The following is a 13,922-nucleotide window of genomic DNA, read 5'->3' as shown; positions in this document are numbered from 1 at the left end:
CATGAAAAATGTGTTATAATATGGTGTAAATGAACACCTAACACTATAATCGTAAGCCACACATAAAATTTCACACAATGTTGCTCTTAATTTCACGAATCAACAGAAACCCTAGGAGATAAAGCACAATCTCGAAATAAGGGATAAAGAACTAACATTTTACTAAATCAGTTGATAAACTACGAAATGAAGTTGAAAATACACAGAAAAATCGTTCGATGATAGCAGAATTGTTTGATGATCACCAGAAATGCATTGCAAATGGAGAAGGAGATGAAAATGAGAAAGGATATTTTTTTTGGTCTTTTACATTTTAGGAGGGAAATGGAAAAAAAAAGAAAAGAAATGGGAGTTGAAGTGGTGGGGGACCCAGCGTGTGGAATCACGTTGGACTAATTATTTGGTTTATGCGTTGAGGTCACCACTTAGGTGTGTAGAATATAGAGAAATATAAAGCTCAGGTGGGTAATAGGACACCCGTGAAGTTGGAGTGTGTAGTTGGAATTTCGGGTATAGGTTGGGGGAGTTTTAGACCATTTTTAAACGATGGTGCACAAGTGAGAAGGTTGAAATCATAACAACTTGGTATAGTTTGTAAATTATCCAATAGGATAGGTAAATTGATAATTATAAATTTTTTTGGATAAAATATAAGATTTCTTTTTCCAGATTATTAAAGGAGATTTTAACGAAAATCTAATATATTAAAAAATTATTGCAATGGCCTTGATAGTTTTTGTGATAATTATTTAATTTTGTTGCAACACTAATTATAGTTGTTGTAATTGTTTAGAACCAACAATGATGAAGAGGAGGCGTTGTTGGTGAAGGGGGAGTGGGGGTGAGCAGTGAGTGAAGGTAGAATTTTTGTGTAATTTTTTTTTCATACTCTTAAAATTAGTATCATTAATTAAGATTAATTTTTAAAAAGTTACCGGATTCAATAAAATACTCAAGAGTGATGCTTAACTAAAAGACTGAATAGAGAAGACTTAACTAATCCAGAGGAATCAGTGCAAGAAAATTCTTGATTGAAAGTCTATATCTTTCTATTTTCCTCTATCTTTGACTAGAAAAAAAAATGCATGCATCAAACTTTAATATCACTAGTTTAGATATGGGGAGATAACCATTAAAGCTCAAAAATATCACTTGGGACATCACTACATCGGACATCAGTATCAATTATGAGCCACATTCAAGAAAGTGTTTCTGATCTTCATCCCTTTAATACATTATAAATTGAAGAAAAAAAAGAAGTGAAATTCTATGAATTTAGCCAAGACGATTTCAAAAATTGATTTTTTTTTCTTTTTATTTGGTGTAAGCTTGATTTAAGCTATACATTGCCTCAACACATTGTTTGAACTCAGTTTAGTGATTGAAACACTTCTGACATCAACCAATAAATTGAGAATTTGAATCACGCCGGAGTAAAGTAAAAACACTCTTAATAACAATTTCAATTTTTTTTTGAATTCGGTGTGCGCTTGATTTAAGATTACATTATTTGAAAAAGATTATTTCGACTCATTTAGCGTTTGAAACACTTTTGACATCAACCAAAAATTGAGAATTTGAATCATGCTAGAGCAAAGTAAAAACACTCTTTGATTGGGGTGGGGGTGGGGTGAAAAGAGGGCTTAGTTGGAATTAGTGCCGGCAAAATGAGCCCATATTTTGGTAACCCACCCATATTTTAATGGATTGGGCGAGTGACTTTTTACATGAGTAAAATATGGATTCATACCCATATTCAACCTATAAAAAATGGGTAAAAAATGGGTAAACGATGGATTAGCCAAATGAGTTAAGCTTGTAACTTTTATTCACTCAAAATTCATGATATCACTAAAAAAAAACTGTAACTTCTCTTCCTTTTTATGTTCTTCTATAGAACTAATTATTTTTCTCTATAATTGAAAAAGTGAAGTCTTTGGCCCTCCAGAATTATATATTTTAAATGTACATTTTTTTTGTTAATTATAATTATATTTTTATATTTGTTTAATTTTATATTGGATAATAAATAATAGTGTAAAATAAGCAAATCATGTATTAGTATTGACATCGCTTAAGCCTTAAAGTGCATTAAGCATGTTTTAGTCCTAAAATGCAACTATTCATTTACTTTTATATTGAAAAGTTAGGATTTTTTTTTACTTTTATGATACAATAAAATTAAATGAAGCATTTTCAACATTTTTCATTTTAAAAAAAGACTAAAATATTTTCTCCATGTTGAATTCTTAAGTTGAGTACTATTTACTCATGAAAATATGGGTAAAATATGGATAAACTAGTATTTTACCCAATCCATTTTTTTCCATATCAAATATAAACGGGTTGAATTATTACCCATTTTAAGTTGACCCATTTTCAACCAGCCCATTTGCCACCACTAGTTGGAAGTTGGAACCCAATCCTTAAACCCTTGTAAAGCCCTAAATCTTGATTTCCAACAAATTGGAAGAAAATGGACGCAATAGCAGCAGCTGAAGAGAGGATAGTTTCAGAGAGATTAAGGCAAAAACTCAACGAAGTTAACACAGCTGCCCAAACCCAATTCGCCGGCATTCAAGACCACGTTGCTTTCACTCTACAGGTTCTGCAATTTCTTCTCACCTGCTGATAATTGTATGTTTGACTAGGGTCCGTTTTGTTAATTTTTAATGGGTATGTGCAGCAAGCTTATTACAGATGTGCTTACGAATGCTTTGATAGGAGAAGAAATCAAGAGGAGATTGGGCGATGTGTGGAGCACTGCAGTGTTCCTGTGCACAATGCTCAGAATCTTTTCCAGAATGAAATGGCCAAGTTTCAGGTAAAGTTCATTTCTTTATTCGTAATTTCATTTTTTTCTTGTGGTATGAATTTGAGGTCATATCTAAAACAATGATAATGTGCTATTTGTTACTCGCTCAGTCCCAATTTTATGTGATATGATTTGATTTGGTACTAAGTTTTAAGGAAGAAATGAAGTCTTTAAAAATGTGTGGGGTAAAACATTCGTGGACCATGTCTGTGGCCATAAATCAATTCATTAAGGGTAAAATAATATGTTATTCTTGGGCTCTCGTAGGTCGTACTTGTTTTCCATTATCAAAAATACCAAAGACAGGTGAAGATGTATATAATTATGTTTTAGTGCTTTGTGTGAGATGCTTTTTCTTACTCTTAATGTTGCCTGTGGTTGGTATAGAGGAAATTTGTATTCAGTTGAAACGTTTTACCTTAGGGGAATCATTTTATAGTTTCCGGTTTGGTACAACGTAGGTGACACATGATGTTAAGGATAGGCTGTGTGGCCTATGAGAATAGTATTTTTGTGATATTGTTTTGTATTGAAGATTGAAAGTCTTTACATGTTAGTTTAAACTTGTGAAGAAAAATGGCTTCCACGAATAAGTGAAAAAACTTATTTCTCCTTCTTGGTAGAAAATATTGTCATCATAAAGTATTTTTCAGTAACAAGACACTGAAAAATGATTTCGTCATGAGGTGCTAGTTGCATTAGGGATGTGACTAGAGAGGTGCTAGGGGTCTCGAAAGGTAGATCCGGTGGGCATCAAGGGGACTGGTGGTGTGATGGAGAAGTCCAAGTGAAGGTAGAGGCAAAGAAGGTGGCGTATGTGAAGTTGGTGGAAAGTAATGACGAAGAGGTAAAATAAATGAATAGGGAAAGGTATAAGATGGAGAAGGAGGCAAAGTTAACGGCTACGACAGAAAATTGACAGCTTTCGAACGTCTGTATGTAGAATGGATGAATGCTCAATGGAATTGGAAGTAATGAAATGGATGGATAGATGGTCGTGAGAGACAAAGTAGGAATAGCTTATGATGAAGTTCCTGCACCTCCAACTTTAAGATTGGGGATTCAAGTCACCATAGGCGTAAAATGGGGAAGGGTAATCGTTAGGCTCCTGGGGTAGGGGGTGAAGTTCACCATATAGAAAAAGGGAGATGGATAGCCACGGCGATAGAATCTTTTAAAGCTTACATATATTTTTGGCCTTATAGGATAGATTGATTTTCAGTTCTTTTATTCCCCTTTTCTTATTTAAGTGAATTTTCTGTTCATTCAAAAGTGTGCTTGAGCTTGTGTAAAGCATTAAAGTTGGTTTTCATGGTCCTTCTGAGGACTGAGTTTATAAAATAGTGCTTACATTCATCTTAGTTCTGCCCCTACGACATGCTGTAAAATTCATACTTATCAAAGAAACATGGAAACAAAAGAAGATGAAAAACAGGAGAGAAAAAGCAGCAGCTTCTGATTTTTATTTCCTAGGGCTGGAGGTGACGTTGTGTGTGAGGCATGGGAACCTCTCATGGACTTTAGAGTAATGTTAAATAGCTTAAATCTGAGCTCTGCGTGTCCTTGTGAGAATGTAGTTGTTCTTTTCATCAATTACTTAGTGGGTCATTTAAAATTTGTTGATAGGTTGAAATTTTTACTCGTGCCTCTTGATTTCTCAATTCCAAAGCAGCATTAATCATGTACTCTCCCTATTGGTGGAATGGGATGTTCCTCCCTTAGTATATATGTGCATATTGTGGCTATGTAGAAGTAACAGCACTATGGGTACTCAGCGGTGATCTCATGGATCCATAATAATGTAATCTATGGTATCAGTTTTATTTTCTTCCTGTTTTAAATTCTCATATGGAAGTGAATGTTATACGAAAGTAAATACTGTGTCTATGGGACCTAACATATACACAAGAAGTCTTTTTGTATATATGTAGATGTTCAGATGAATGACTGGTTATACAAAATTAGAAATAATCACATCTGGAATAAATTATTATTGGCCCACATAGATGATGAAATAGGTAGCATGAGATGGTTTAACTATGTCTCTCATAAAAATCTCGAAATGGACCGGATGTTAGATGTGCCACCATGATAATCAAAGGTGTTAAAAGGAAATGAGGTAGATCTCAAATTACATGGAGGGAAGCTATGTAAAAAGACTTATGATCTTTTCGAATCAGTGTGGATAAAACATAGTGGAAAGTATCCATGCAGGCGATACCAACAAGTTAGATTAAGGTTTAGTTGTGATTGGGTGCACTTACATTAAGTCTGGTATTTTCCAAGAAGCCTTTAAGTTTAGTTTGAGATTTTTATGTCAGTAGCGATAAGTTTGAAATTTAATGAATCTTTGGTTTTAAAACCTTTAATTTGTCTGATTGAGTATTGGAAAGAAGGAGACTAAGTGGAGTGGGGTTGATATAGAGCATCATGTTGTTGACCTATCTAATTTGGAATTGGGGTTTAGTTGTTGTTTTGATTTCAAATGAGTTGTTTGATATGTTTGACTTTCTTTTCCAATTAATACAAATCACAATTTTGCTAATTGCAGTTGGATGGTCTGAAAATGAGACAGTAGCGGTTTTAGATGATAATCTAGCTATTGAAATGCTTATCCTCTTCAGCTACACTTAAGTAGCAATTTTGCTTGAGAAAAATAAGATTCCAACAATTTTTTATTTTTTTTTTAAACCGAGAAATCTGTCTGTGACCCGCCCTTTGGACCAATCACAGCCTTCTAAACTCGGTGGATAATGGGCCCGCCCCTCTACCCTTCTCCACTTAAATATCGGGCTTTGCTTTGCATGGTGTGGGGCTTGAACCTGCGACCTAAGCCACAAATACTCCACCTTTTGCCACTCAAGCTAGGCCTTGGGGGCAATTCCAACAATTTTCATTAGTAATTTTACATTTTATGCCTTTCAATTTCTCTTATACCTTAGGAAATACTAGTTGCTACTTCCCTTCTTCTTATTTGATAAGTTCTTCTGATGAAGGTTTCATCAAGTACTCCCTCTGTCCCTATTTACTTGTTCATTTTTTACTTGGCACACCTATTAAGAAAATAATAATTGATATAGTGAGTTTACCATTATACCCCTATAAATTAATAAAATTCCAAAATCAATTTACTCGTGAAAGAGGTTTTATCTTGTTCAAAAACATTAATTCTCTAAATAAATTGAGGGTATAATAGGTAAAAAATACTCCCTCCGTTTTACAAAGAATGACCTAGTTTAACTTGGCACGGAGTTTAAGAAAATAATAGACTTTTGAATCTTGTGGTCTTAAATTAAAGTTATGTCAAATGTACAAAATTGTCCTTTAATCTTGTGGCCTTAAACATGCCACGTGGAAAACTGAAATTAAAATGTTACCAAAAAAAGAAAGAGGTCATTCTTTTTGAAACAGACTAAAAAGGAAAGGAGATCATTCTTTTTGAAACGGAGGGAGTATTGTCTTTTCTTGATTTGTCAAAAATGACAAGTAAAAAAGGACAATTAAAAAGTCAAAATTGGACAAGTAAAAAGTGACAAAGGGTGTATATATTGGTATATGATTTGAAGAAGCTTGTTATCAGACAACTGAATTTTGGGTTAGTAGCGACTCAGGGACACATTCTGTTTCAAAAAGGAAACGATCTACATATTAGATATTACAGATCAGATAAAGCCCTTGCCCCTTGCATATCTTTACTTTATAAGTGTGAAATTGCATCTAATCGAGTGAAAAAACTCAAGAAACTTCATGTCGTTTGCCCTATCAAATATATGAGAGAGAGAGAGAGAGAGAGAGAGAGAGAGAGAGAGAGAGAGAGAGAGAGAGAGAGAGAGAGAGAGAGAGAGAGAGAGAGAGAGAGAGAGAGAGAGAGAGAGAGAGAGAGAGAGAGAGAGAGAGAGAGAGAGAGAGAGAGAGAGAGAGAGAGAGAGAGAGAGAGAGAGAGAGAGAGAGAGAGAGAGAGAGAGAGAGAGAGAGAGAGAGAGAGAGAGAGAGAGAGAGAGAGAGAGAGAGAGAGAGAGAGAGAGAGAGAGAGAGAGAGAGAGAGAGAGAGAGAGAGAGAGAGAGAGAGAGAGAGAGAGAGAGAGAGAGAGAGAGAGAGAGAGAGAGAGAGAGAGAGAGAGAGAGAGAGAGAGAGAGAGAGAGAGAGAGAGAGAGAGAGAGAGAGAGAGAGAGAGAGAGAGAGAGAGAGAGAGAGAGAGAGAGAGAGAGAGAGAGAGAGAGAGAGAGAGAGAGAGAGAGAGAGAGAGAGAGAGAGAGAGAGAGAGAGAGAGAGAGAGAGAGAGAGAGAGAGAGAGAGAGAGAGATTGGTTGAAGGGCGAGAGTATTAGACCAGATAGATTAGGTAGAAATACAATCACTCTCCCCAACCCAAACAAACCAAACACATACATACTTAGTCCAACAACACTTCTTGAAGTGTGTACATAATTTTTGATAAGATAAAGTTTTATTAATAAGCACTACCAATATGCTACTGCAGCAAAATTACAAAAGGAGGACTTGTTTTACAATTACATATCCCAAGATTCTAACAACTCCAGCATATCTTTCATATTCAAAACTAAATTCCTATTAGTAGAACAAATTCTGCATACATCTATACGTAATAACAGAGGGCATCTCCTTTTTATCTTCACAGCACCTCATGTTTCTCTGTAGAGTCCAAGCATTGCATAGGGGAGCTGACATCCAAATCTTTTTATGAATTCTGCCAGCATAATATGTCTTCCAGCAGACTAACAATCTTCTAAAACTGTAGTGTACTGCACAATATACTCCCAAAACTGTCCAGAACATTGCCCCGATCTGCCAAACTGCAATGTATGAAAAGATGCTCAATAAACTAATTAGATATTTCACACAAGCAACACCTGCTACATAGCATATACCCTTAAGATTGTGAAGTATATTTTTCAGATTGTTGATACTATTTTTTGTCTAGTCCATCTTTTAAGATTGACTCCTAATTTTGGTTTTCCTCACATTCTCATCAGTTCAGCCAAGCTATCATCTTTCCTACATAATGCTTACGACCCTAAGAATCGAGTGGATATTCATTCGGCATATTATATTACTGGTTGAATAGGTTTGTTGAATCCAGTATAACTATAAAATTTTCCTTAGGAGGGGTGGGGGGACATGAATCAATTTAAAAGTTCACTGATATAATTGGAAGGTTTATATTCTTCTTCTCCTCTTACAACCAATTCAAAATAAAATATGCTTCTCCTCCTCTCAGCTAATAAATTGCCAGAAGAGAAAGTTGCCGCAGAGAAATATTTGATGATAATGATCCCAGAGTACCAATCAAAAAAAGATAATGATCCCAGAGTGTATTAGCTCTGAGAATTGAGACCAAATGTCCAAATGATTCTCACTCATTATGTTGATGTTCTTGTGAGATTAAGGTGCTGTTGAAGCTTGTGAACTGATACTCGCAACTTGCGCGAATAATTTCTGTGGAATGGGTAATTTGTCTCTGATTTGTTTGTTTTCAATCAGTAAAATCAAGTGTATTATCTATGAGAGCTAAGCAAAAGCTCGATAATAACTTGACAGAGAAGGTAAAGAACTAATAAGAAAAAATCTATCATGAGAGTTGGTTCTAAATCAAGAAAAAATACACATTTGTAATTTGTTTTAAAATTGAGAATGCTGTCTCTTCTGTCTTCAAAGCCTTCAGCTTTATGTTCCTCTCTGATAACCCACCACACAACTACAGGGATGGTGTCTAAATCTTAGAGGAGACTTTAGGCATGCCATCCTTTTTCCTATCTAACAAAAATTCCAAGGGGGTGTAGGGTGAAACCATCTTGTGTCCAAGGCGGTTGAAGAAATATACCAGATTGACATGTAACTTTACAATGAAGAAAAAGATGATTGACATCCTCAGCATCTTCTTCACACAGTGAGCATCTGTTGCAAAGTGGGATGGCTCTCTTCTGAAGATTGTTCAGGGTGAGGCATTTACCTTTAACCACTAACAAAGAAAAGCATTTGACTACACACATGCTTTTTTTTGATAATTCAACTGCATGTATTATTCTAAGATGTATGAACCACCCGAAGTCTTGCCAAATGTCTATACTAATAGAATTTGAGCCACTTGTGCATCTGAAGTGAGATGGAAAAGTCTCTTTCAGAGGCATATTGCATCTGCTCTGTTTCCGAGTCGGATGGATCAAATTGACTCTGGTTTTAGGTTTTGTAATTAGGAGGTTTGCCTTGAACCCTTAATAGTGGGTGGCTGGTCAAGTCCTGGTTTTGGATTTCTGAACGACTGAACCATCATTTGTTTTTCAAATTAGCTTTCCTATCATGGGCTAGGCATCTTATCTCTCCCTCTTCCTTCCTTGTACACCAACTGTGACTTTGGGTTGTAGGGTTTGTTACTTCTATTATAATCTGATAATTTGTTTTCTTGAGTTCACTGAAGTAGTAGTGGCATTTGGAGACAGATTTGGAAACTATGCATCCAAAAATAATAGTAGAGTAGTCGATGTTGCTTCATGGGCTTGAAGCCCTGCACTGTAGATAAGTGTGTGCTTTAATCGTTGACGTGCAAAGTGACCTCAACGAGAAACGCTTGATTCATTAGATCTCAATTTTAAGGAGTTGGATTAATATCAACATTATTGTACATTGGATGTTGAAATTAGTTATGTTAATTGAAATTTTATCATATCTTAGTACTAAATTCACATATGTATGATATATTAAAATCTTCCGTAAATTGTCATTCAATTTTAAAAAGGTGAGCATCTTCTTCTTTTTGTTTCCAGCAGAAGGCGTGTGGTTCACTTCTATAGCGTCGAGCATAATTTATTAATGTAATTTATTGGTTAATTACAGGAAAGACTGAACAGATCTCTAATGGTGTGCCAAGACAAGTTTGAGAGCGCCAAACTCCAGAAGAACAAAAGCAACGCCACAATGGAACTGGAATCATGTGTTGACCAGTCAGTTCATGACAGCATCAACGTATTGCCCCATCTTGTTGACAAACTAAAGGCTTCTCTCGGCTTCAACAATTGAAGAAAATGTAGGTAGCATCGCCATGAATTTGAAGAGAAATGACGGTTTTTCTTTTTCACTTTGGAAATTTTAGTTTTCGTCAACAGTTTTTGCTTAGATGAGTCTTAAAGTAATGAAATCAACTCAAGAAGTAATGAAAAATGAATTCAGTTTTGCAGACTATAAATCAGGTGCCTCCTGAAGTTGTTTAATTTAAGGACGACTGTGCATACAGATTCTCAGTGAAATAAATTGTTGTCACTTTATAGCTAACTTGTTTTAGCTTGTTGCTACTTTTTTTGAAAGTCTCCAGCATACCTTATTGCCGAGGAATACAACATTACCAGATTTTGAATTCTATCATTATCAGCCCGATGATCAAACTCTAACTTATATCTATAAAACGAGAAACTCATTTAACTACTTTAAAGATCGAATTTAGCTGACTTTGCTAACACAGACAATTTAAAACATTTTCTTCAACTCTGAGTTGGTGACTGCCAATTTTATTTGTAGTAGTCGACAATTTTCATTTCAAAATATACATAATTGCGCAGTATATGATTTAATGCAGATCAATGAATACTAAATGAAGAGAGTCTGTAAAACCTGAAATAAACAGGATGACTGTATAGTCTGTAGACAGTGAATTTCAACAAGGAAGAAAATTTATCTCAACATGAAAGCTTAAAAAAAGATGCAATATCTTGATATCTTTACAGCAAAGTATATATATTCTCGCAAAGCATGAGAAACAAGACAAGTTATTCAACAAGCATAAGATGATTGAAGTCTGATTCTACTCCTTCAAAATCATCCAGTACTTCTTTCCAAATTGCAGTGTCACCTTCATATTTGCACACAATTATTGCTTGGGTGCCAAACTTGCTTCAGCCTCACTGCTGCGTTTTGCATCTTCAAACTTATCAATGGCTACTTGAAGTTCATCTGAACCTCCAACAGCTCTCATAGTGTAGTAGTACACACCAAAAACAAATCCTGTCAAACCTCCTGCCATAACCAGATTCTTAGTCTTGGGAGCAAGGGCACTGTATCCTGGAAATCCAGCCATCTTCTCAGAAGGAACTAACCTAAGACTTTGTATTCTGCTTTTTTCTCCTGCAATAAGACACAGAATGCAGCTGACTTGGGAATGTTTGAAACTTCAAGACATCTGGTGAAAAAATCAACATGTCTCTGACAAATGTGGGTATGTGATTACGGTTTACTTCATTCTCCTTTTTCGGTTTTTGATGCAAGTTCAAGGTTTAATTGCATAAAAGAATCAAGACCTCAAAAATCACAGAGTATTATAGTCAAGTAAGCAAATTACATATAGATGAAAATATCAGGACATAAGCTTTCCAGTTCCTTCCTACCACAACACCTTGTGGAGCACAGGTACAAAAATGAGAGCTGTATCTAATATAGACACCAGCTGAACAGTATAAATCAGACATTGCATTTCTATTTATTTTCATAATTTTATATGCCTATACTGAAAACAAGTACTGAAAGATGCATTCAGACGTCATACTATAATAAGAAATGCAAAAACATGCACTCCATCAGGTTGTATTCTAACATTCAAACACAAGACGCATCTAAATTTCCAAATCAAGCTTCGAGTTACATTTAATTGAAGGTAAGTTATTTCAATGTTCAAAAGACTTATTTATATCTTTAATGCAACAAGGTTCAATGTACATTTAAACCCTATTATCATAGAAGGAAAATATGAGATTTTTCATCTCAACATTTAAAAAAGTTTACTTTCAACTTTTTTTTTGTGGCGTCATAAATGTCCATTTAGTGTGTACATTCAAATAGGGGATGAATGTAAACAATATCCACCATCCATTCCCACCGTATCTAGTGTGTGCATTCAACTTTTTTTGTTGTGGTGTCATATTTGCCCCCTCACCACTTAGATTTTAAAAAAAAAACAAAGTACGCCAACAACAATATCCACCATCCCATTCCCATAAGGGAAGAATGCAGGGAAAAAATAGAAGGGCAGAATTCTTCCAAGACAAGTCAAGTTGAGGCAAATTGGGGGATGGAGCCAAGCAAGAAAAGCCAACCCAGTAGCCAAGTTCATGCTATCTGCACATGATGCAATTTTAGGACAAGGTTTAACTTGTGTCGTGACCATTCCTTTATCATGGAACATCTCCATCAATGGTTTAACTAGCAACATTTGTGCAAGTGTATTTATCTTCTTACCAATCATTCAATAATTAGCTACAATTGCTACTTGCAAATTTATTTTCCTCAAAATACAGATATGTTTAAAAATTGATTACATAGTCAGATCATACCAAATGAGAGTTAACAACTGTGTAGAGAGTGTACCAACATATTTTACCCCAACGGAGACACTCAGACTATGTCTCAAAAAACCACTGATACGGAGAGAAATGCATAGTAAGGGACATAACCCAGACCCGTACATATTTCTGTAACTCAACATCACTGGAACACATTGATCAATTTGCTGATGACTGAAGCAATGTGACACAACGGCATAGAGATATATCGTAATATTGGCGTGCAAAGCTCTTAATGACACGAGTGACAAGTTATCACGATGGTGTATGTTTCCGTCCAGCCAAAGAGGTAATGCATTCAAAGAGGATGTAGTTATCTCTAAGGATCTAAGACTCTTAATGAATCCTAAGATGCTTGTTAATTATCCATCTTACCAGGTGGGCTTCAAAAGGCTACTATCATTTAATACTAAATGCTCTGCACGAATATGAGATCAAGATAGATTTGACCATTGATAGAAAGTCAAGCAAGCAAAACAAAAAATCTATGATCAAACAATTTGGCAACATCATATCTTGTCTAAAGAGACCAAACTTGAAATCAAGCTGGAGGTAAGTCCACATGGACATAGTAATTTACTACCTTTGCTCGACAATATTTGTAGCATTCATGACTACTAATGCTTATACCAACATGCAAAGATGTTCTAAACGTCCAATAATATGTGACAATTGCCATCAAATAATTCTACAATTCAAGCGAAAGAAACGATCTTTCATCCATCAAATACCCAAAAGAAACCAAAACCCCAAAGAACTACAGACACAAACAAAAAAGGGGCAAGTACTTCCTTTAATTGACATTGTTTCCACTAAAATACACAAGCATTTCCAACCTCTAGTTAGATATATTACAACCAAACACTACTTTTAAGCAGGCAAGTGCAGTTCATCAGTATTGCACTGATCCAAAAACTATTGAAGGTACATGCGAAGAAATAATCAAAAGAGCATCCATCCACAGTCAAATCATCGCATCAATAATAAGCAAATTCAATGTCAAGTAAGCAAAAGCCAATCACAGAAGCATATATATACTCATTTCTTCCATAAGAGTGACTCAAATTCGAAGTTTCTCTTCGTTAAAGGAACAAATATTTTCACTGAACTAAGTAAAATCAAACGAAATCAAGCAAAAAAAAAGGAGGAGAAATTGGAAATGAACCTGGAAATCTTGGTGAAGAAGGAACCTGAAGATGATCAAAAACCCTAATAATGTCAAAATCTACTTACCAGGAGCAGATAAACCTCTTACATTGTGGGCCGGGTCAGATGGGTTTTATCAATCCAATTCACGTCTTATTTACAAATTTTTGCATGAGTTTTAAATTGGGAAAATTAGCAATTAAGTCATAATACCTAACATAATTAGTCAAAATAACAACACTTTAAAATATTTATTTAAAATGGCAGTGACAATATTTTTATAAAATAATATGTATTCAGATTTTAGTATTTAAAATTAATTTTATTTATGGAAAGAGTCCTATATTGGACCAAATTATATATCAATAACCGTTTAAAGAAAAAATAAATTAAACCAATACACATTAACCTTTTTTCAACTCCATTCACGTTTCTTCCCCACTTTTCACGTTTCTTCCCCACCTTTCACGTTTCAAGTTTATCTTTCTTCAAGGTGCTAAATTGTTGTTCATCAAGAAATCTTATTTATTGTTAAATGAAATCTATTTATTAATTCAAGCAGATTTCTCGATTGGCAAGGTAATTTCCATTATCCATTTTGATTTATTTTGATTTGA

General features: G+C 34.9%; 2 protein-coding genes across 2 annotated transcripts; one reads left to right on the top strand and one right to left on the bottom strand.

Moving 5' to 3' along the window:
* The first annotated feature begins 2,396 nt into the window (after window positions 1-2,396).
* LOC102599276 (protein FAM136A-like) lies at window positions 2,397-10,102 on the top strand. Its single transcript, XM_006350639.2, has 3 exons — window positions 2,397-2,605; window positions 2,687-2,824; window positions 9,668-10,102. Exons 1-3 carry the CDS (start codon window positions 2,477-2,479, stop codon window positions 9,848-9,850), a joined length of 450 nt encoding a protein of 149 aa, XP_006350701.1. The 5' UTR covers window positions 2,397-2,476; the 3' UTR covers window positions 9,851-10,102.
* A 330-nt stretch (window positions 10,103-10,432) lies between these two features.
* Window positions 10,433-13,421, bottom strand: LOC102598957 (uncharacterized). Its single transcript, XM_006350638.2, has 2 exons — window positions 13,325-13,421; window positions 10,433-10,948 (listed from the first exon to the last, which is right to left on the bottom strand). Exon 2 carries the CDS (start codon window positions 10,899-10,901, stop codon window positions 10,695-10,697), a length of 207 nt encoding a protein of 68 aa, XP_006350700.1. The 5' UTR covers window positions 10,902-10,948; window positions 13,325-13,421; the 3' UTR covers window positions 10,433-10,694.
* Between the last annotated feature and the right edge of the window lie 501 nt (window positions 13,422-13,922).

The sequence above is a fragment of the Solanum tuberosum genome, unplaced genomic scaffold (genome assembly GCF_000226075.1).
Source record: "Solanum tuberosum cultivar DM 1-3 516 R44 unplaced genomic scaffold, SolTub_3.0 scf00125, whole genome shotgun sequence".
In the NCBI taxonomy this organism is placed as follows: domain Eukaryota; kingdom Viridiplantae; phylum Streptophyta; class Magnoliopsida; order Solanales; family Solanaceae; genus Solanum; species Solanum tuberosum.
Note: the sequence above shows the minus strand (reverse complement) of the source record. Positions and strands in the feature narration are given on the sequence as shown.